The following is a 25,104-nucleotide window of genomic DNA, read 5'->3' as shown; positions in this document are numbered from 1 at the left end:
TAAATGGAAACTCAATCCGAGCACTTTCCATGTCACCCTCTAATAATCCGATCTAATTCAACAAGACCTTCTGAACTGTAGAGTATGGACTCAACCAGTTCAACTTTCCTTAAAAGTAATCTCTCTCTCAACCCGGGTTTATCATGGTGAAATGTCTCTGAACTGGCTCCAAGGATAATACATATTTTCTTGACTAAGAGGATTTAAAATGTCCACAATACACCGGTATAGACACACAATTCTGGAGTAACTTAGCGGGACAGGCAGCAGAAGGAATGGGTGATGTTTCGGATCAAGACTCGAAACGTCACCCATTCCTTCTATTCAGAGATGCTGCCTGTCCCGCTAAGTTACTCCAGAATTGTGCGTCTATCTTCGGTGTAAACCAGTATCTGCAGTTCTTTCCTACACACTGGATTTAGTCACGAGTGCCTTGTGCCATTGTAAATGTTACCTGTGACCTCGTTATTCTTGTGCCTTTGGCAATTAACTCGACTTGTGGTAAGATTTTCCTCCTTTAATATCACAGCCCCTTTGAAATAATTGCATTCCATTAAGTTTCCCAATGACCTGCTGCATCTGTGTACTGACTTCCTTGGTTTCACATAGAAAGGACCCCAAATCTCTTTGTGCTGCAGTTTTCTGTCGTCTTTCTCCATTTAAATAGGTTTTCTCAGTCCCACATACACTGTGCTTATCATTCCCCACCTCTACTCTCTCTGTACCCATGACTGTGCAGCCAGACACCACTCCAAAGGCATCTTTAACGCCGCTGGACAGATAACAGGTAATGCGAGTCAGAGTACAGGAGGAAGATCGATAATCTGATTGAGTGGTGCTAGAACTACAATCTTGCTTGCAATGTTAACAAGATCAAAGAATTGAATGTGTAGAAAGGAACTGCAGATGCTGGTTTAAACCGAAGATAGACACAAAATGCTGGAGTAACTCAGCGGGTCATGCAGCATCTCTGGAGAGAAGGAATGGGTAATGTTTTGGGTCTGAAGAAGGGTCTTGACCCGAAACGTCACCCATTCCTTCTCTCCAGAGATGCTGCCTGACCCGCTGATTTACTCCAGCATTTTGTGTCTATCCAAAGGAATGGAGTTGACTTCAGGGAGGGAAAGCCAAAGATCCACAAAGCTGTCTTCATTGCCAGGTCGAGGACAAGTTTGAGTCTTGAGGTAGGGCTCGGGCCGAGGACGGAGCCTCAGGGTTGAGAATGGCCGAGGAAGCAGTCGGGCCGAGGTGGACGGGTCGCACCACCATGAACAAAGGGGGACCTGGCATGGGGGGCCACCCAGAACAAAGAGTGTCGCGGCGTGGGGGCCGTTGAGAATTAAGTGGGGGCGACGAAGCAGGGATGAGTACTTTATAGACAATAGACAATAGACAAAATGGTGCAGGAGGATGCCATTTGGCCCTTCAATAGACAATAGACAATCGACAATAGAAAATAGGTGCAGGAGAAGGCCATTCGGCCCTTCGAGCCAGCACCGCCATTCAATGTGATCATGGCTGATCATTCTCAATCAGTACCCCATTCCTGCCTTCTCCCCATACCCCCTGACTCCGCTATCCTTAAGAGCTCTATCTAGCTCTCTCTTGAATGTATTCAGAGAATTGGCCTCCTCTACCCTCCGAGGCAGAGAATTCCACAGATTCACAACTCTCTCACTAAAAAGGTTTTTCCTCATCTCTGTTCTAAATGGCCTACCCCTTATTCTTAAACTGTGGCCCCTGGTTCTGGACTCCCCCAACATTGGGAACATGTTTCCTGCCTCTAACGTGTCCAACCCCTTAATAATCTTATACGTTTTGATAAGATCTCCTCTCATCCTTCTAAATTCCAGTGTATACAAGCCTAGTCGCTCCAGTCTTTCAACATATGACAGTCCCGCCATTCCGGGAATTAACCTAGTAAACCTACGCTGCACTCCCTCAGTAGCAAGAATATCCTTCCTCAAATTTGGAGACCATAACCTCACACTTATCCACATTAAACTGCATCTGCCATGTATCCGCCCACTCACACAACCTGTCCAAGTCACCCTGCAACCTCATGGCATCTTCCTCACAGTTCACACTACCACCCAGCTTTGTATCATCTGCAAATTTGCTAATGGTACTTTTAATCCCATCATCCAAGTCATTAATGTATATTGTAAATAGCTGCGGTCCGAGCACCGAGCCTTGCGGTACCCCACTAGTTACTGCCTGCCATTCTGAAAGGGACCCATTTATCCCCACTCTTTGCTTTCTGTCTGTCAACCAATTTTCTATCCATGTCAGTACCCTACCTCCAATACCATATGCTCTAATTTTGCCCACTAATCTCCTATGTGGAACCTTGTCAAAGGCTTTCTGAAAGTCAGGGTGCACCACATCCACCGGCTCTCCCCTGTCAATTTTCCTAGTTACATCCTCAAAGAATTCCAAAAGATTAGTCAAGCATGATTTCCCCTTCGTAAATCCATGCTGACTCGGAACAATCCTGTTACTACTATCCAAATGTAACTTTGTCAGTGCCTTTTTGGCGTCTATTTTGTGTACATTGTATGCAAAACCAAAGAATTTCACTGCACTTAGCTAGATACAAGTGACAATAAAGTATCATCAGCTGCTTCAAGTTCCTGGGCATGTACGTCTTCAACGACCTATCCCGGACCCTGTATATTGGTGCAATTACAAAGACTGCTCACCAATATCTACTTCCAGACGTTGGAGATGCAGCCTGTCGCCAAATACACTATTCAACCTCTACATGTATACAGTAGAGAGCACACTGACTGATTGCTTGAGGGTCCATCTTGGTCATTTGAACACACAAGTATGAAGGAGAAAATGGTGGGCACATTGCTCAGTTCATCAAGAGTACCTCCCCACCATCAAAGCTGCCTGCAGGAAGGCGGCTAGTATCGTCAAAAGTCCACATCTCTCTAGTCACGCTCTCATCTCATTGGTACCATCAGGAAGGAACAGGAGCATGAGAACCTTGACCTCTAAGTTCAAGGACAGCTTCTTCCCATCAATTCTTGAACCACCCTGCACAACCCAAACTGCAACCCCACCTCAGCACCAATCTACTATAGATCTTGTATAAGGTTACACGACATACTTGCCTTGCACTATTACTGTCCGATTTACCTTGCATTCCTGCTAATTTATTACATATTTATTTGTTTTGTTGTTGCATTTAATGTGCCTGCAAAGCTGCACCAAGTAAGAATTTCATTGTTCCAGTCTCGGCGCTTATGATAATTAAACAGTCTTAACTAGGACAGCATTGTTAAAATGGCATATTTCATATTATATTAAAGCACACACCACTCAAGTACAAATTATGCTCAATTTGCCAAATTTCTCACTTGTATCTCATATTCATTAATATAATAAATATATTTGTGATCTTCAGCACAACTAATCTGATACATACGAATAGTTTTTGTTGATCTCCTCCACACCATCTTTCTAACCTTCTAATATACCTTCCATTTGATCACAGATGTTACCTATCTTTATTTGCACAGTTTTTATTAGTAGGGAGGAATGCATGGTGACATATTCAAAAGCAGGCCTTGTCAGCTGGTGCCACTAATAGTGCTTTAATATAGAGCACAAAATGGATCCAGGGGAATATATAAAAGGGCACAGGTCTCCAGGGAAGATAACCACCAGCTCTCAACTCAGAATGAAAGGCACATATGCTATACATTGTGTCATTAATTTTCTAGCCCGATTCCCGATTTCATCAAGAATATTTTCTGCAAACAAGAGGTTTTGTGATGCAAACTATTGAGCTTTTTTTAAACAAATATGTCTAATTGAAGTGAAGTTCACAACATGGTTCTGTCCTCAGAACATGGGCAGGTGCTGCGATAAAGAGGCATCAGAAAAACACCACCAATCAGGCAAACAGCAGGATCAAGTATCGTATGAGGCAGATATTTCCAGTCAACAGATGATGGGTTTTCCACATTGTGGCCAATTACTGCTGCTGCTCCACTAAATGTGCATCAAGATAGAAAATTAAAGGCAGAAATCAGTGATTGCAAATCTTCCCTTTTTATTCCTACATCAAATAAATGGATAGATTTTCCTTTTGAAATAAATATTAATAAATATGACTTTTTCTAGAAATTCAGATATTCCTTCATACAACAATTTCGAAAATGTAAACTCAAATTCCTCACAACCTTATTAGAAAGTACTTATGTCGTTGGCTTTTACAGTATCTGGGTGTCCCTGTATGATTCAATATTACTTAAGACAAGTTCTTGGGTCTTATTTCTAGTTTCCAAATATGCACCTATCCAAATAGTGGTGGTGCAGCGGTAGAGTTGCTGCCTTACAGAGGCAGCAGGTTCAATCCCGACTATGTGGGTGCTATTTGTACAGAGTTTGTACATTCTCCCCATGACAGTGTGGGTTTCTTCCAGTTTCCTCCCACACTCCAAAGACGTACAAGGTTTGTAGGTTAATTGGCTTTGGTAAAATTGTAAATTGTCCCTAATGTGTGTAGGATAGAGTTAGTGTGTGGGGGTTACCGGTCGGCACAGATTCAGTGGCCAAAGGATCTGTTTCTGCGCTGTTTCACTAAACTAAACTAAACTAAACTTCTGTTTGATTTGGATCTCAAGCAAGCAGCATGGTATTATATTGTGATACAAAAAACATCTGCTAAAGTTGAATGATTATGAACACCAAGTGGAAAACCAACCACTCCATATGCCTTTTACTGTGCAAAATAATTCAGACAGGTGCAGAAACCTCTTTCACAGAAATAGTATGTGCCACTGTGATTTGCTGAGTAGAATATCCCAATCGAAAAATCAAATGCGTCACCTTGCACCCTGGGGCCTCATTAAATGTATTTGTGAAGCACCTGACTGCAAGGCTGCGGTGCTTGTCAAAACATGCTTGTAGCTCACAAAACAATGTTTTTCACTGCATCTTGATACACCGTATCAATAATAATGCCAATACCAATACCTCTTCTGCATTTTCTTCCGGTGGTGCTAACACATACTGTCAACTCTTAACTCTACCATATTCAGTAATTCCATATTTGCACTTTAGATATTCTGAATCTGAATCTGAAAATCCGGAACAAGTTGCCAGAAAAGGAGGTGGAGGCAGATACACTGATGACCTTATTTAAGGCAGACATAGATAGGTTCTTGATTAGTATGGATGTCAGGGGCTATGGGGAGAAGGCAGGGGAATGGGGTTAGGAGGGAGGGATAGATCATTCATAAAAGACATTTGCATACATAGTTGAACAGGAAAGAAGTAGCGGGAAATGGACCGAATGTGGGCAAATTAGTGCAGATAAATATTACGGTCAGCACAGCCATAATGGTGGCTCTCCAGGCAAACCATATTGATGACTGATTTAAAACAAGGCTGAACAAACTTCGGCTTGGTGGCGCAGCGGTAGAGTTGCTGCCTTACAGCGCCAGAGACCCGGGTTTGATCCTGACTGCAGGTGCTGTCTGTACGGAGTTTGCACGTTCTCCCCGTGACCATGTGGGTTACCCCCAGGTGCCCCAGTTTCCTCCCACATTCCAAACATGTACAGGTTTGTAGGTTAATTTGACTTCGGTAAAATTGTAAATTGTCCCTAGTGTGTAGGATAGTGCAGGATAGTGTTCGTGTGCGGGGATCACAGGTGAAGAGCAACTGGTTGGAGTTTGGAATGGGATCTCAGAAAGCAGAACACCATCTACTCCTGCTTGGGCATCATCTGGTCACAAATCATTCTCACATCTGGTACATCTGTCTAACCTGTACGAGTCATTTGTGTGTGTCACCTTCTGACCCAGATCCGCTCATTACAAATACCCTGCCAACCTCTGGTCCATACCACTCCCTGCTCCTCATAAAGGGAGATTAAATTGGAAGGTTGTGGGTAAAGAGTGACAAAGGTTAAATTCAACCCTCAAGACTTTGGGCAGCACGGTGGCGCAGCAGTAGAATTGCTGCCTACAGCGCCAGAGACCCGGGTTTGATCCTAGATTGTACATTCTCCCTGTGACCTGCATGGGTTTTCTCCGGGTGCTCCAGTTTCCTCTCACACTCCAAAGACGTACAGATTAGTAGGTTAATTGGCTTTGATAAAATTGTAAATTGTCCCTAGTGTGTGTAGGATACTTTTAGTGTGCGGGGATTGCTGGTCAGTGTAGACATTGTGCAGAAGGGCCTGTTTTTGCGCTGTATATCTAAACTAAACTAAACTGAACGTCTGTACGATTTGGATCTCAAGCAAGCAGCATGGTATTATATTGTGATGCCAAACATCTGCTGAAGTTGAATGATTATGAACACCAAGTGGAAAACCAAGCATTCCATACGCCTTTTACTGTGCAAAAACATTCAGACAGGTGCAGAAACCTCTTTCACAGAAACAGTATGTGCCACTGTAATTTGCCGAGTAGAATATCCCGATACGAACACAATAAAAAAATCAAATGCGTTAACTTGTACTCTGGGGTCTCATTAAATGTATTTGTGAAGCACCTGACTACAAGGCTGCAGTGCTTGTCAAAACAAGCTTGCATCTCCTTTAATGGCGTGCTAATGGTTTACTGTATAAAAGAATAACAGATGGTTCTGTAATATCCTCAAGAGGCTCTGATGACATCAAACGCATGTTTCACATCACTTGTGCAGTTATCCACAGCCAGAAAACTACTGACGGAGATGGGTGAATGTGTGCAATTTCACATAACTCATAGACTTTAACCACATTATTCCAAGGACTCCAGCATCAATAGGTATCATCAATGGGTAGCAATTGAGATCCACCATGATGTGGCTTGGAGTGGAGGGCTGTAGTTACAGAGAGATTGGAAAGGCTGGGCTTATTTTCACTGGGACATAAGAAGTTGAGGAGTGACATGGAGATTTATAAAATTATGAGGAGCATAGACAGTCAGAATTTATTTGATTTATTGTATCAGTTTGAATGGACCTGATGATTTTTTGTACTAATGATTTTTTTTCCTTTTTGCTGCGACTTTAATCCTTGGAGCGCAGGAGGCTGTGGAACGATCATATAGAGGGGTATAAAATCATAAGGAGAATAGACATGGTAAACACACAGACTACTTTCACCAGGGTGGGGGAATCAAGAACTAGATGGCATAGGTTTAAGGTGAGATGAGAATGGCTTACTAGGACCCTGAGGGGCAACGTTTCCACACAGTAGGTGATCGGTAAGTAGAATAAGCTGCCAGAGAAAGTAGTTGACACAGGATCAATAACATCATTTCAAAGCCATTTGGGCAGGTACATGGATAGGAAAGGTTTAGAGGAATATGGGCCAAACACGGCCAAATGGGACTAGCTTAGATGGGGCATCTTGGTTGGCAGGGACGAGTTAGGCCAAAGGCCTGTTTCTGTGCAGTATGACTGCGTGACTGTATGGCTCTAAGAGTTGTGGAGCAAAGAACATAGTCTGCATCAATGGTGCTGAACATGAGTCAAGAGCTTCAAGTTTCTTAGTGTAAATATCACCAACAAATTGACTTGGCCCAACCACATCGACGATACAGCCAAGAGGAACACCAACATCTTTCCTTCCTCAGAAGTTTCAGGAAATTTAGCATGTCCCCAATAAACTTTACCAATTTCTACAAGATACACCCTTGATGGATCACAGGTTGGTATGGCAATTGCTCTGCCCAAGATGGCAAAAACAACTATAGAAAGTTGCAGAACAAGCAAACCAATTCCCCCGCCTGCACCCTCTGCCAATCATGTTCATTTACACTTTAGACTGCTTTGGAAAGCAGCCAATGTAATCAAGGAACACTCAGTAAAATCACATCCAAGTCATTCTTTCTTCTCCACTCGATCAGAAGATATGAAGACTTGAAAGCCTGCACCACAAAGGTTCAAGGAAAGCTACATTCCCACTGTTATCATACTCTTGAATGGATCCCTCATACACTGAGAAGTAATCCTAATCCATCTCATTATGGCACTTAGACACAAAATGCTGGAGTAACTCAGCGGGTCAGGCAGCATCTCAGGAGAGAAGGAATGGGTGACGTTTCGGGTTGAGACCCTTCTTCAGACTGATCAGTCTGAGGAAGGGTCTCGACCCGAAACATCACCCTGAGAGGCTGCCTGACCTGCTGAGTTACTCCAGCAATTTGTGTCTACCTTCGATTTAAACCAGCATCAGCAGGGTTTTTTTCCTACTCATTATGGCACTTGCACCTTTTCTTAAACAGCATTTTCCCTGTAGCTGTAACACTATATTCTGCTCTTTATTTTCTTTTTCATATTACCTGTTATACTTACATATGGAATGACCTGTGTGAGGTTGTGTGAGTGGGCGGATACATGGCAGATGCAGTTTAATGTAGATAAGTGTGAGGTTATTCACTTTGGAAGTAAGAATAGAAAGGCAGATTATTATCTGAATGGTGTCAAGTTAGGAAGAGGGGATGTTCAACGAGATCTGGGTGTCCTAGTGCATCAGTCACTGAAAGGAAGCATGCAGGTACAGCAGGCAGTGAAGAAAGCCAATGGAATGTTGGCCTTCGTAACAAGAGGAGTTGAGTATAGGAGCAAAGAGGTCCTTCTACAGTTGTACCGGGCCCTGGTGAGACCGCACCTGGAGTACTGTGTGCAGTTTTGGTCTCCAAATTTGAGGAAGGATATTCTTGCTATTGAGGGCGTGCAGCGTAGGTTCACTAGGTTGATTCCCGGAATGGCGGGACTGTCGTATGTTGAAAGGCTGGAGCAATTAGGCTTGTATACACTGGAATTTAGAAGGATGAGGGGGGATCTTATTGAAACATATAAGATAATTAGGGGATTGGACACATTAGAGGCAGGAAACATGTTCCCAATGTTGGGGGAGTCCAGAACAAGGGGCCACAGTTTAAGAATAAGGGGTAGGCCATTTAGAACGGAGATGAGGAAGAACTTTTTCAGTCAGAGAGTGGTGAAGGTGTGGAATTCTCTGCCTCAGAAGGCAGTGGAGGCCAGTTCGTTGGATGCTTTCAAGAGAGAGCTGGATAGAGCTCTTAAGGATAGTGGGGGTATGGGGAGAAGGCAGGAACGGGGTACTGATTGAGAGTGATCAGCCATGATCGCATTGAATGGCGGTGCTGGCTCGAAGGGCTGAATGGCCTACTCCTGCACCTATTGTCTATTGTCTATTGTCTATTGACCTGCCTGAATCATTCACAAAACAACGTTTTTCACTGTATCTCGATACACATGACAGCAATAAAACCAAAACCAATACCACTTCTGTGCTCTCTTCACGGCCAAATTTTGCAAAAAAAACTTTGAATGACAAATCTTTTGTTTGTTTGTTTGTTTTTATGTCTTGTTTCCTCTGTAAAGCGTCTTTGAGTATCCTGAAAAGCGCTATATAAATTAAATGTATTATTATTATTATTATTAATGTTCACATGATGTACTAATCTGGTTCAAGGGGAAGATTGGCTTTATTGTAATATGGACCGAGATTTAATTGCATTAAATATTACCAAACGTCAAATTGCTTAGAATCCAAGTGGATGAATTGGCACGACTCCTCCTTTGTCCACAATGTCTTTGGACAGAGCTTGCATGTTGCTGACGACCTGCATGTTGGACTTTGACTTTAACGCGTTCAGATTTTTGGTTACACGAGCAAATGCCTGCAACAAAGATAGAAGGTTAGTTAAAACATTGGATGCCTTATCTAAAGAGCACTTACATGAGCTGGAATATTGTAAAATGCAACGTTATTTTTTAATTTTTAATTCGTTTTCATGCCTGAAAACATAAAACAGATCATAAGTTGACTATAAAAAAAACCCAAGTGCTGGAGTAACTCAGTGGGTCAGGCAGCATCCCTGCAGAACATGGATGGGCGACGCTCTGGGTTGGGACCCTTCTTCAGACTGGCATTTTGTTGTCTTTGTTTGTAAACCAGCATCTGCAGCTCCATGTTTCTTCATTAGTTGACATGTCTTCTTCAAGTAGGGAAGCATTCTGTCATCAATGTAAAGGCAATTCTTTGTAATATGTAGAATAATCATTCATCTTACAAATAAATATTTGTATCAAGCAGCCTTGGGTGTGTGTCTGTTGAAGGGTCTCGGCCCGAAACGTGACCTATTCCTTTTCTCCAGAGATGCTGCCTGACCGGCTGAGTTACTCCAGCATTTTGTGTCGATCTTCAGTGTAAACCAGCATATGCTGTTCCTTCTTATACACTTGTTGTTATCTTTGGTAGATCCAGAGTAGCAAGCAAAAGAATTAAGATGACATTTTCACGAGATATAATTTTCACGAGATCTAATTTCTTATTTGTCGCTTATGTCAAAGGGTTTTATACAAGTTCAAATTAGGAATAAAAAAGGACACTAAGTGCCGGAGTAACTCATTGGACCAGGCAGCAGATTTAAAGAAGATGGGTAGGTGAGGTTTCGGGTCAGGACCGTTCTTCAGACGAGGAATGACTCGAAGGATTCAGATCAGGAATGGTAATGTTAGAATTCCTGACAAAATATAGATTTGAAATTCTGAAGTAGGTCTGAAGAAGGGTCACGACCTGAAACGTCATCTATTCCTTTTCTCCAGAGATTTTGTGTCATAGCTTTGAACCTATGGCCTTAGAAGCTCAGGTCTCTTAAATCTTGCCCTGATACAGGTAAACATGATCGAAGGTATTTATTTCACAAAATGCTGGAGTAACTCAGCAGGTCAGGCAGCATCTCAGGAGGGAAGGAATGGGTGACGTTTCGGGTCGAGACCCTTCTTCAGACTGATGTCAGGGGGATGGGACAAAGGAAGGATATAGGTGGAGACAGGAAGATAGAGGGAGAACTGGGAAGGGGGAGGGGAAGAGAGGGACAGAGGAACTATCTAAAGTTGGAGAAGTCAATATTCATACCACTGGGCTGAAAGCGGCCCAAGCGAAATATGAGGTGCTGTTCCTCCAATTTCCGGTGGGCCTCACTATGGCACTGGAGGAGGCCCAATGCAGAAAGGTCAGACTGGGAGTGGGAGAGGGAGTTGAAGTGCTCAGCCACCGGGAGATCAGGTTGGTTAAGGCGGACTGAGTGAAGGTGTTGAGAGAAACGATCGCCGAGCCTGCGTTTGGTTTCGCCGATAAACATGATAATCAGGTAAACATGATGGTATTATTTAATTTAGGTTTATACTGGCCTTGAACCTGGACTGCTTTTAAAATGGAAAACAGAAACCCAAACATGCTGCAGGGAATGTGGTGCCAAACAGTACCCGCTATATCAGTAAATGCAGAAAAGAACTTTCAAGGACCAGGGCTTATGGCTACATTCAGGAGCATGTGGGATAAATCCACCTGGAAAGAACTGCAGATGCTGGTTTGAATCGAAGGTAGACACAAAATGCTGGAGTAACTCAGCAAGACAGGCACAGCACCTCTAGAGAGAAGGAATGGGTGAGACACAAAATGCTGGAGTAATTCGGCGGGACATGCAGCATCTCTGGAGAGAAGGAATGGGAGAGACACCCGCATCTATAAAGGGCCTGTCCCACTTAGGCGATTTTTTAGGCGAGTGCTGGCGACTGTCAAAGTCGTAGCAGATCGGCAAAATTTTCTTTTACCCTACGACAATGACGGGTCGAGATTACACCGTCTTCGGAAACATCGTGAAAATTCCCATGCTGTCAATGCTTCTCCGGCGTCCTAATTTTCGCCGAAATCACTGACAAGTCGGTAAGTACTTGACAGTTTTGAAATAAAACATCTTGCCCGGGTTACTTGAAAACCAAGCTTCACAGTAACAACGCATAAACTGGATTTACTTCCAGTTTACTAATAGCAGTAATAAGACATTTAATTTTAAAAGTGGTTAAATGGATTTTTGAGCGGAGTGTGGGCATTCTTTGAAAATGTACAGGAGGTGCATATCTGGTTTCTGGGTTGCATATCTGGGTTGGGAGCCTACTTTAAATGTAATCGCTGATGGACATAAACATTGCCAAAATTCCCACGTTTAACTGACCGTCAAACTGTCCCTTTCAATCTACCTGTCAAATGTCCTGACGGTAAATAAATTGGTTAAACACAAGTATTTTATGGTATCTTCAAATGACTTTACTTATTTTAATATTATGTGCTTCTAAATGCATCTAAGAGAACCTAGCAAACCTGGGGACAGCATGCGACAGCGCCCGCAATAAGCAACGATACCTGGCGTTACTCCGGTTGATTTCTCAGCGATGCGCTGAGATCCACTACGGTTCTTGGAAGACTCCTCACGATCATGCCCGCGACACCCCGGCGAACTGTCAGCGACAGCCTAGTCGCCGGCAGTCATCTTAAAATCGCCTAAATGGGACAGGCCCTTTAACCAGCATCTGCAGTTCTTTCCTACAAAGCCAGCATCTGCAGTTCTTTCCTACTCATTTTGTCCGCTCCACTGCGAAATCTCCTCGAGGTATGTCTACTTTGAAGAAGTTCTCCTCCTCTCTCTGACGAAAGTTCAGCAACATCTTCTCTCACTGCCTCCCCTCTGTGAAGAAGAAGGGTCTTGACCCGAAACGTCATCCATTCCTTCTCTCCAGAGATGCTGTCTATCCTGCTGAATTACTCCAGCATTTTGTGTCTACTCTGGATGAGACCAGTTTGTTACAAAGTAATCAGCTGCCAAAGATAACATCTACCTGCTAAACCCCTCCCAACCAGTTTCCCTTTTCTTGATTGCTCTTACCACTCCCCATTGCTTTCTCAAACCATCTACCTTCATAGGGATCACTTGCACATCTCCCAATTGCCCTTCCCAATTTCACTTCAGATCATTACTCTCTCTGTAAGTAGTTTCCAACACTCCCTTCTCCTGCACACTCCCCCTGCCCACCATTTCCTGACCACTTACCACCCTCCCACATTTTCCAGGACTCTTTTGATCAAAATCAGACTACAAAGGCTTATGAGGAATGGAAGACAGGTTTCAAAGGTTCAAAGGTTCAAAGATACAAAGGTCTTTTATTGTCACATGTACCAATTAAGGTACAGTGATATTTACAATATATTTATTGTATAACTGCACAAAGTATAACAAATTAAAGATAGTGAACTACAAACATCAATAGTCATTTCAAAAATAAGTTATCGAAGCAACATCAAAATGTGGGTAAAATGACAAGGCCGTGTGGTTGATATGCAGACACAGGAAGTATTCAGAAAAGAGGGAAGTCCAGGAGAGAGGTGGGATGGTGGAACTGATTAGGGAAGACATCGTAGAGTTGGAAGTAGAGGATTTCTTTGAGCAACAAGGACAGGGGAATCGAAGGAAGCTTTTGAGGCAGGTACAATAATAACATTTACGGGGATTTAGACTGGTACATGAATAAGAAAGGTTTGGAGGGATCTGGGTCAAACATGGGCAATGGGACCAGTGTAGATGGGTATCGGTCGGTATGGACAAGTAGGGCTGAAAAGCCTGTTTCCATGCTCTATGATCCTCGGACCACACAACAGAATTAGTTAGTTATAATTGCAAACCTAAGAAGGGTGACAATTTAATATGGCACTGCTGAATCTGCAGCGTTTCCACAATGCTGGACTAAACCATCTGTGGAGATAATATCGGGAGTAAAGTTCAAACTCATAATCCAGAAGCACCAGGTCTCTCTGAGAGCCAAGGGTGACACCTGTAGGTGGGTGTATAATTAGCAAAATGCACTTTTGGAAACCCTGTCAGCATTGCAAGAGCCTTGTGTTAGTGTATGTTCAATACAATTGTGTCTATCTTCAGTTTAAACCAGCATCTGCAGAATGCTGGTTTCCTACACAGAAAGCATACTTTTGTAGCGACCATAGAGAGTGGTCCTGGTCGTCGAACCCTCAGATTGGCCAGCAAGGTCACGTGTGGGCGCGACCGTAGGGATTGGTCCAGAGAGCGACATCGCTGATTGGACAGCGTTGTTATGTGCGCTTTTGGCGCCCGAAAAGAGTTAGTTCGGAGACGTCTTCGAAGAAGACTGTGAGTTTTTGATGGTTGTCCGTTATCTTGTTAAGAAACCTTTGTAATCGAATATTGCTGTCGCAATAAACTTCTTCAACAAAGAACAAGTTTCCGGACTCGCCATACTTTCTTCCTTTCACACCCATCCTCAATAAGGCAGACTCCCAGAAGCTAGAATCTGTTGTGATATTGCAAATGTCTAGAGTTTGTTAAATATATTTTATTTTATAAGACAAGGGGGATGTTGTGATATTGCAAGGACTACTTTGTTGTATCACAAGGACTACTTTGTTTGCCTGTGTAGTAACGTGTATATAAGAGAATGAGGTGATTAGGTGGTCACTCTGGTTCCAGGTGGCCGTGGAATAAACAGCCTGGATTTAAGCTCCAGCATTCTAACCTTTTAAACACGTGTACTTGTGGTCCGTCCAGAGTCATAACAAAGGTATAACAGACACCGGACCACGAAGTACAACAGAATCCCTGGCATTACAAGTTTGTCCTGGCTTTATCAGAGCTCTCCACAGTGCCCCAGTTGTTTGCAGCAAAGTCAGGTCTCTGTTTTGTTTTAAAAAGGTTGGCTACTTCTAAGTGGCATCAACAACATCTGATATTCATTTCCTATCCAAAGAATAAATTGCCATGGAAAAAACATGAATGCCAGGGCAGGACATCTGTTTTGATCAAATATTACTCGTTCCTCATGTGAGTGCAATTGTAACTGTTCCATAAACATCCTGGATAACCAAAGGTGTAAGAAGGAAAGTCTGAAGAAGGGTCTCGACCCGAAACGTCACCCATTCCTTCTCTCCAGAGATGTTGCCTGTCCCGCTGAGTTACTCCAACATTTTGTGTCCATCTTCTGGATAACCAAAGGGCGGACAATTACCTCCTCAACAGTTATCGCTGCTAAAAAGAGAACTAGTATTTTCGAAAGTCGAGTTTCCATCAGGTAACAGTGGTGTAAAAAACATACCTCAATGCACCAGGTTTCACAGAGAACCTTTTCATGTTGAGCTGTTGGGTGACCTTTGCTGAGTGCCCGAGATGCCCTGGAATACATAATAAGCCTCAACATAAGTTACCAAGATGGACTCTAGGTGGCGTGTATGCAATGCTTTATACTGCTGTAACACAGCTCCTCCTCAGTGCACTTCAGACTTCTGAATGGTAACATTCTGTTAGCTCTCTTTTAGTTTTCAGTTTTAGAGATACAGCGCGGAAACCCACCGAGTCCACACCGACCAGCGATCCCCACACATTAACACTACCCTACACACACTAGGGGCAACTTACACTTATACCAAGCCTATTAAGCTGTACTTTGGAGTGTGGGAGGAAACCGAAGATCTCAGAGGTCACGGGGAGAACGTACAAACTCCGTACAGACAGCGCCCTTAGTCGGGATCATACCTGGGTCTCCGGTGCTGTAAGCGCCATAAGGCAGCACCACGATGCCACTCTTTTTTATTTTTGTTGTATCGTCCAGTAGTTTGAGAACACCCTATTTCTCCTTGCTCCTCAGAGTTCCTAGTTCCTCAACATTTCAAAAATAACTTGGCCTAGCATTTCAGACAATTGCTTCCGTGCCATATGTGTGAAAACGTGTACTTTTTCTGCAATGGAACATGATTACAATGGTTTCTGGGCCATATCACGCCGCATCACTAATTTAACCAGGCATTTATAGTCATGAATCCTGTTTTATTAGAATGGCACATTTCCATGTTAAATGCACACTAAATGATGACATTTCGCTGCTTGGTGCCAATATGCACTTGCAGTTTGGTGTTCTCAGAACAACCAGGTTTTCATTGCAATACTTTCTCTGCAGCAATTTGATTCATAGAAGATCTTCATACACAGAACAGGAAAACCAACTTGAATGGACACTTGTAATTTGCTTACCTAACTGTTGTCCCTTATCCAGAAGCACAGAGAGCCTTCTTGACAATCCCCCCATGACAACAACACTTACTCCTATGCAACCCTTACCCAGGTTCTGATCCAGCAACCTCAAGCCCAGTCGAAGGTATCACAAAATGCTGGAGTAACTCAGCAGGTCAGGCAGCATCTCAGGAGAGAAGGAATGGGTGACGTTTCGGGTCGAGACCCTTCTTCAGACTGAAGCACAGGGTCTCGACCCGGAACGTCACCCATTCCTTCTCTCCTGAGATGCTGCCTGACCTGCTGAGTTACTCCAGCATTTTGTAATACCTTCGATTTGTACCAGCATCTGCAGTTATTTTCCTACACTACCTCAAGCCCAGTCCATCAATACAAACTTTGTTGTGGCACTGATCTTCCAACACAACCGCTGTTCCAAGTTCGGATCCTCCAATGAGACTATCTTTGAGGCTATGATCCTCTGAAGACCATTCAGCTAAGTGGGCCATCCTAGGCCTCAACCTAATGACCTATTCTCAGCCACTCACCCTTTTCCACACATTGCCCAGCATACAGTCATATCCTCCCCTTACCTGCTCCTGTCCTTTGTCTGCATTGGTCATAGGGGAATGCCCCTGAATTTTCCAATTGTGGAGCCACACAATCAAAATTGGCCACGTTCTGCAGCATATGGACCACATTTCTAGGCATACTTTTTGTTTTGATGGGTCCAAAGTGAATGAGCTCACCCTTCTCGTACATGTCCACCACACCTGCCACAGTTTTGACTGAAGAAAGTTCTCGACCCGAAGTCTGAAGAAAGGTCTCGACCCGAAACTCGTTATCTCCAGAGATGCTGCCTGTCCCACTGAGTTACTCCAGCTTTTTGTGTCTATCAACAGTATTGCCCATTCCATTTGTCTATGTATCCTTTCCAGCCTTTTACAAATACTCACATAATTTACCTAACCTTCCATTGTCAGCAATTGTTCTCTCATGTGTAGTCAACATTAAAGCAAATATAAGTATAGTATACAGATCCTATACTACCTCCATAGTCAAATGCTCACTGTGGGATTTAGTTGCAACGTTTTCATAAATGCTGCCTCATAAACTGCAAGGCCAAAAGGTAAGTCATTTTATATCATAAAATCCTCTGAAAGATGGCAGTCCCCACTCTATCCTGTATGTATTATTCTTTTTTGAATGTGGTAATATTGAAATAAATTATTTTAATAACTTTCATTGATAGTGCAGTATGCCATGCATACCATTGAGGTGAATTGTGCAGCTTATATTGTATATCCCAGATTGATCCCTTGGATGGCAGGACTTTCATATGAAGAAAGACTGGATAGACTAGGCTTGTACTCGCTGGAATTTAGAAGACTGAGGGGGGATCTTATTGAAACATATAAAATTCTTAAGGGGTTGGAGAGGCTAGATGCGGGAAGATTGTTACCGATGTTGGGGAAGTCCAGAACCAGGGGTCACAGCTTAAGGATAAGGGGGAAGTCTTTTAGGACCAAGATGAGAAAACATTTCTTCACACAGAGAGTGGTGACTCTGTGAAATTCTCTGTCACAGAAGGTAGTTGAGGCCAGTTCATTGGCTATATTTAAGAGAGAGTTAGATGTGGCCCTTGTGGCTAAAGGGATCAGGGGGTATGGAGAGAAGGCAGGTACAGGTTACTGAGCTGGATGATCAGCCATGATCATATTGAATGGCGGTGCAGGCTCGAAGGACCGAATGGCCTACTCCTGCACCTATTTTCTATGTTTTCTATGTTTTCTATATTGCAATAATAAGATCTTAAAATGCTTTATACCAAACATTGTATTGTAAAACAGTGCATTTTGTACATTAGTAATGAACGATATGACAAATCATTGACTGTTCACATTCTGGTATTGAAATGAAGTGTTTGTAATGAAAATCACACAAAGTAGCAGAAGATATCCATTGATTCTTTCAATAGCTGTGTGAAATAATGAATGCTGAAATTCAGCAAGGGGCAAAGCGGTAGAGTTGCTGCCTAACAGCGCCAGAGACCCGGGTTCGATCCTGACTACGGGTGCTGTCTGTACGGAGTTTGTATGTTCTACCCGAGACCTGCGTGTGTTTTCTCCGGGTACTCCGGTTTCATCCCACACTCCAAAGACGTACAGGTTTGTAGGTTAAGGCTTTGGTAAAAAAAATAATAAATTGTCCCTAGTATTTGCAGAATAGTGTTAAGTGTGTGGAGGTATCGCAGGTCGGCGTGGGCTCGGTAGACCGAAGGGCCTGTTTCCGCACTGTATCTCTAAACTAAATTAAACGATAATATCAGAGAGCAGAATATTGCCTTTCAAGAGCTTACCTGGAGATGACCACAGTCATGGCATAAATATCAATGGCTGCATCCGCAATTTTCTTTAATAAAAATTGCTGATCTGTAAAACAGCATGAAGTTAGTGTAAAGCTTTGATATCAGACAAATACAGCACCATGTGCAGACTACAGCACATGCCAAAAGCAATCCTCTGACTTTAGTTTAAGTTAGTTTAGAGACAAAGCATGGAAACAGGCCCTTTAAGGGGCTCGACCCGAAATGTCACCTTTTCCTTTTCTCAGAGATGCTGCCTGACTGCTGAATTACTCCAGCTTTTTGTGTCTATTTTTGCTTTAAACTAGCATCTGCAGTTCCTTCCTACACTTTTAACCCACCAAGTCCACACCGCCCATCAATCAGCCGTTCACACCTGTTCCATGTTATCCCACATTCTCATCCACCCCCTACACATTGGGGGTAGTTTTTACAGAATCCAATTAACCTATAAACCCGTACGACTTTGGAGTGTGGGAGGAAACCGGAGTACCCAGAGAGAAACCCACATAGTCACAGTGAGAACGTGCAAACTTCACAGAGACACCACCCAATGTCAGGATCGAACCTGGGTCTCTGGCTTTATCACATGTGCCACCCAGACCTGGTAGCCCTTTCCATAATGCCCAGACAACAGAGCATTTTGTGCATTTATATTTATTTCCGGTTTGAACTTTTGGAATACTAGAAGGTAGGAGGAAAGTTTTTTGTTTGTGTTTGTAGTTAATATCTCCTTAATCAGGACACTATTATGTACTGGTTTCAACAAGATGAGATGTACAGGATTTTTTAAAAAACATTATTAAAGCCAGAAACTCCATGATGAACATGGCAATATTCTCTCTTATTCAAAGTATCTTATAGTTAAGGCAGAAAATGACCTCAGAAATAATTTCATTGCCATGCAAAACTTTAGATGGACAGGGCAACATAGAACTTTGTTAAAAAATGAGAGCAACAGGAGGAACTCAGCCGTTCGGGCAGCTTTTGTGGAAGGAAACAAACATTCCATGTTTGTGGTCGGGATACTTCATCTGGACAGAAAGGGCAGCAGGGGATTAGCCGTTGCAAAGAGGTGGTGGAGGGACTGGGACAAGAACTGGCAAGCGACAGGTAAGAAGGGTGGATTGGGAAATAATTGGGAGGTGGTGGAGGAGAGAGTCAAAATAACAACAGAGTCTGAGAGGTAACGTGGAGGACAATAGGCTGCAGATTCTGCAAAAAGATAAGAAAGGATGGTGAAGAATTGAAGTGAATGAGGGCTGGTGGTAGATGGAAGGTAATAACCAGGGGAGGGGTGAGCAACAGGAGGGACGGGGATTCAGTGGGAGGATGTGACTGGGATTGAAGAAAGATAGGGGACTGGGAGTAGGTTGGAAGAAGGGAGCGTGAGAGAGAACCAGGGAAATGGGATGAGGGCTGGTGGTCGATGGGAAGGGAGATGGGATGAGGGCTGGTGGTAGATGGGAAGGGAGAAGGGACAGAATGAGGAAAAAGCAGGAACGGGGTACTCATTTTAGATGATCAGCCATGATCATATTGAATGGCGGTGCTGGCTCAAAGGGCCGAATGGCAGGTTATTTGAAATTGGAGAATGCAATGTTCATAACATTGGGTGAACCCATGAAGATTGTAAGGTGCCGTTCCTCTGGTTTGTGTTTCACCTCACCTTGGCAGTGCAAAGGCTGAGAACACATAGGGTTGGTAAGGGAATGAGAAAGGGAATTAAAATACTGTCAACCAGAAGATCCAGAAGCGGACAGAGCACAGGTGCTCGGAAAATCATCGTCAAGTACGTGTTTGGTCCCACCAATGATGAGGAGGCCACATCAAGGTCACCAAATGCCGCAGATGAGGTGGGAGGAAGTGCAGATGACTCTCTGTCTCACCAGGAAGGGCTGCTTAGGTCCCTGGGTGATGGTGAGGGTGGAGGTGAGGGGACAGATGACGCGCCTCCTCTAGATGAAGCAGAGAGGTGGAAGGAGAAGGGAAGCATGGAGAGGGAATAAGCAGACCACACAGTCACGATGAATTACGCAGAGAATTGGAAGTTGTTGAAATGACATGCTCAAGATGGAATCCAGATCATTTCAGCAGGACAAGTGCATGTGGATACAATAAGCCTGGCAGAACAGTCCTGCTTGTGAACCTTGGGTAGGAGATGGAAACGGGCAATATAGAAACATAGAAAAATAGGTGCAAGAGTAGGCCATTCGGCCCTTTGAGCCAGCACCGCCATTCAATATGATCATGGCTGATCATCTAAATTCAGATTCCCTTGATTCCTTTAGCCCTAAGAGCTAAATCTAACTCTCTCTTCAAAACATCCAGTGAATTGGCCTTCACTACCTTCTGTGGCAGAGAATTCCACAAATTCACAACTCTCTGGGTGAAGTTTTTCCTCATCTCAGTCCTAAATGGCCTACTCCTTATTCTTAAACTGTGACCCCATGATTCTGGACTCTCGCAACATTGGGAACATTTTCTCCTGCATCTAGCCTGTCCAATCCTTTATGAATTTTATATGTTTCTATAAAATCACCCTCTCTTCCTTCTAAATTCCAGTGAATAGGGTTGGGGAACTATCCAGTTGGAGGCACTTGAGAGATCTCTTACCTTCCACCCCACCAGCTTCTGGATCCAGCACCTCATTCTTCAACATTTCCACTAGCTAAAGGATATCTTCCCCTCCCCTCTCCCCGCCCCCATTTGTCCTGCTTTTCCAAAGGGTCACTCTCTCACCTCCAATTCAGTTAGGGGAAGCAGATGAAGTTAAACCCCAGGCAAGTTTGGGGGAGCCACAGCTTTATCTGATCAAACCTAAAAACATTTTACTGAACTTAAAAACAAATAAGATCTGTGGAGCTGGGTTTGTGTTCTGGGCTGGACCGGGAGAGCAGCTAGATACACGAGTACTATAAGAAGATAACTGCAGATGCTGGTACAAATCGAAGGTATTTATTCACAAAATGCTGGAGTAACTCAGCAAGTCAGGCAGCATCTCAGGAGAGAAGGAATGGGTGACGTTTCGGGTCGAGACCCTTCTTCAGACTGATGAAGTTAATGAGCACCTGAGTACCACTGATCTCCCATAGGCAAGGTGGAATCCACGACTCACAACAAGCAACATCAGCCAGTGTGCAGATTGAGTAATGAGTAACTCACAATGAGTAACTAACTCACGAGGAAGTGCATTTATGCTTCTATAACGTGGTCATGACAATAATATGTTTTACACATATGGTTGCTTTGCAAAAGGGCAAATGTTCTTTTACTCGTTACTTATTTTTGGATCATACAAGTGGTGCCACACATACCTATTACTTTATTTTTATATTTCAATAGCAGATCTTCAATGGATGTCCCAAAGTGGTCGATGGCCTTCACCACCTGTAAACATAAAGCCCTCTATTAATTTTCAACTTGTTTGAAGGGAAGGCATTGTCAAGTTATTGGTCTCAGAAAAACACCATTCAGACATGTCAAGCTACAATGTAATTCTCCTTTGCCTGAAAACATAACTCAGTTTTATATTTGCATGATGAATTTCAATGTATAAACCTAAATATTCCTATCCGTAATTGCTTGATAACAATTGCACCAGGTTGCTGCAAGGTTTGTATTAACTAAATTGATTTTATTTTGCCTTATGATGGTACAAAATACTATGTTCTCGCGAGTCTCTGTGCCTGGGATGTTGCTGTAAGCATGATTTTCATTCTACCAGTACCTCACTGTTCTTCAGACCGTGGCAATAACTAACAATCGACTTGACTTAACAATTCTGATCAAAACATTCAGCCAATCCTATGTGTGTTGAGTGGTTGGTTATCATCAAATAAAACTTAAAATACCTACAGGACACAAAGTACTGGAGTAACTCAGCAGGCCAGGCAACATCTCTGGAGAACATGGATAGGTGGTGTTTTCGATTGGGACCCTTCTTCAGTCTGAAGAAGGGCCCAGACCCAAAATGCCATCTATCCATGTTCTCCAGAGATGCTGCCTGACCTGCTGAGTTACTCCAACATTTTGTGTCCTTTTGTGGAAACCAGCATTCCTTGTTTCTACTTAAAATACTGACTATTACTCTCAAATATACTGAAAATGAGAATCTGGAGAAAAGAACACAAGGAAGGGGCTTTGATTTAGTCAAATATTTTACATATGCATATAATATACTTGAATTCATCAGTCAGGGCAATGGGTATAAGAGTAAAGAAGTCATGCTGTGGCTTTATTGAAATTTGGCTGGGCCATATTTGGAGCATTGTGTGCGGTTCTGGTTGCCCAATTACAGCGAGGAAGTGGTGACGTTGGAGAGGATGCAGAAGAGGTTTACCAGGGTGATCTCTGAATAGAAGAGGCTGGACAAACTTGGATGGCTTTTTCTGGAGTGGAGTGGGGAGATCTAATAGAAGTTTATAAAATTGTGAGAGGTTTAGATAGAGGTGATAGTCAAAACCTTTGTCCCAGTGAAATTATCAAATACTAAAGAGCATCACAACAAAGGACAGAGGGAAAAAGCTTAAAGGAGATGAGTGGGACAAATTTATTATGATGAGATTAGTAACTGCCCGGAATGCACTGCCAGGAGCAGTGGTAGAAGCAGATACAATAGTGACGTTTAAGAGGCTTTTAGATAGACACATGAATAAGCAGGGAATGGTGGGATATGGAACATATGCAGGCAGAAGGGATTAATTAGTAATTAGGTGGATGGATTGAATGTGCAGTTAGTAGTTAAGGAATATGATATAGTCGGAATTAGGGAAACATGGCTCCAGGGTGACCAAGGCTGGGAGCTAAACATGCAGGGGTATTCGATATTCAGGAAGGATATGCAGAAGGAAGAGGAGGTGGGTGGCATTGCTGGTCAAAGAGAAGATTAATGCAATAGCAAGGAGAGACATTAGCTTGGATGCTGTAGAATCGGTATGGGTAGAACTGCGAAATAGCCCAGGGCAGAAAACACTTGTTGGAGTTGTATACAGACCACCAGACAGCAGTGGGGAGAGGTTGGGGACAGCATCAAGCAGGAAATTAGGGATACATGTACCAAAAGTACAGCAGTTATCATGGGTGACTTTAATCTACATATAGATTGGGCCAACCAAATTGGTAGCAGCGTTGAGGAGGAGGATTTCCTGGAATGTTTATGGGATGGTTTTGTAAACCAATATGTAGAAGAACCGACGAGAGGACAGGTCATCCTAGACAGGGTATTGTGTAATAAGGAAGGATTAGTTAGCAATCTTGTTGTACAAGGCCCCTTGGGCAACAGCGACCATAATATGGTGGAATTCTACATTAGGATGGAAAGTAACACGGTTAATTCAGAGACTAGGGTCCTGAACTTAAAGAAAGGAGACTTTGAAGGGATGAGAGGGGAAATAGCCAGGATAGCTAATTAGCTGGCAAATTATACTTAAAGGGTTGACGGTGGAAATGCAATGGCAAAAATTTAAAGACCGCATGGATGAACTTCAAAAATTGTTTATTGCTGTCTGGTGAAAAAACAAAACGGGGAAGGCGGCTCAACCGTGGCTAATGAGGGAAGTCAAGGATAGTGTTAAACCCAAGGAAGAGGCATATAAATTGGCCCGAGGAAGCAGCAAACCAGAGGACTGGGAGAAATTTAGAACTCAACAGAAGACAAAGGGGTTAATTAAGAGGGGGGAAAAAAGAACAATAAAGAAAGCTTGTGGGGAATATAAAAACTGACTCTAAAAGCTTCTTTAGATATGCAAAAAGGAAAAGATTAGTGAAGACAAATATAGGTCCCTTACAATCAGAGACAGGTGAAATTATAATGGGAAACAAAGAAATGACAGAACAGTTAAACGAGTACTTTGGTTCTGTCTTCACTAAGGAAGACACAAACAATCTCCCAGAAATACTAGGGGACCGAGGATCTAGTGGGAGGTGGTACTGAAGGGAAACCACATTAGTCAGGAAATGGTGTTAGGTAAACTGTTGGGACTGAAGGCAGATAAATCCCCAGGGCCTGATGGTCTGCATCCCAGAGTACTCAAGGAGGTGGCCCTAGAAATCGTGGATGCATTGGTGATAATTTTCCAATGTTCTCTCGACTCTCAGCAGGTCCTGTGGGCTGGAGGGTAGCCAATGTAACCCCACTTTTTAAGAAAGGAGGGAGTAAGAAATCGGGGAAAACCAGTTAGCCTGACATCGGTAGTGGGGAAGATACTTGAGTCGATTGTTAAAGATGTTATAGCAACGCATTTGGAAAGCAGTGACAGGATCGGTCAAAGTCAGCATGGATTTATGAAGGGGAAATCATGCTTGACCAATCTTCTGGAATTTTTTGAGGATGTAACAAGTAGAATGGATAAGGGAGAGCCAGTGAATGTGGTGCATCTGGACTTTCAAAAAGCCTTTGACAAGGTCCCACACAAGAGATTAGTATGTAAAATTGGAGCACATGGTATTGGGAGTAGGGTATAGACATGGATAGAGAACTGGTTGGCAGACAGGAAGCAAAGAGTAGGAATTAACAGGTCCTTTTCAGAATGACAAGCAGTGACTAGTGGGGTGCCGCAAGGCTCGGAGCTGGGACCCCAGTTATTTACAATATATATTAACATTTAGACGAAGGAATTAAGTATGACATCTCCAAGTTTGTGGATGACATAAAGCTGGGTGGCAGTGTGAGCTGCAAGGAGGATGCTATGAGGCTGCAGGGTGACCTGGATAGGTTGGGTGAGTCGGCAGATGCAGTATAATGTAGATAAATGTGAGGTTATCCGCTTTGGTGGCAAGAACAGGAAGGCAGAATATTATCTGAATGGTGTCAGATTAGGAAAAGGGGAGGTGCAACAAGACCTGGGTGTGTTTATACATCAGTCACTGAAAAATAAGCAT

General features: G+C 43.2%; 1 protein-coding gene across 1 annotated transcript in view; it reads right to left on the bottom strand.

The window, feature by feature from the left end:
• Window positions 1-9,527: 9,527 nt before the first annotated feature.
• LOC144599136 (very long-chain specific acyl-CoA dehydrogenase, mitochondrial-like) overlaps window positions 9,528-25,104 on the bottom strand; it is a 62,848-nt gene continuing 47,271 nt past the window's right edge. Inside the window, exons 16-19 of the mRNA XM_078409868.1 lie at window positions 21,540-21,612; window positions 18,217-18,289; window positions 14,947-15,022; window positions 9,528-9,665 (exon numbers count right to left, since the gene is read on the bottom strand). Of these exons, the coding sequence (XP_078265994.1) occupies window positions 9,528-9,665; window positions 14,947-15,022; window positions 18,217-18,289; window positions 21,540-21,612 (360 nt within the window). The remainder of the gene's footprint in view (window positions 9,666-14,946; window positions 15,023-18,216; window positions 18,290-21,539; window positions 21,613-25,104) is intronic.

The sequence above is a fragment of the Rhinoraja longicauda genome, chromosome 13 (assembly GCF_053455715.1).
Source record: "Rhinoraja longicauda isolate Sanriku21f chromosome 13, sRhiLon1.1, whole genome shotgun sequence".
In the NCBI taxonomy this organism is placed as follows: Eukaryota; Metazoa; Chordata; class Chondrichthyes; order Rajiformes; family Arhynchobatidae; genus Rhinoraja; species Rhinoraja longicauda.
The sequence above is the reverse complement of the archived record's forward strand: the minus strand, read 5'-3'. Positions and strand labels throughout refer to the sequence as shown.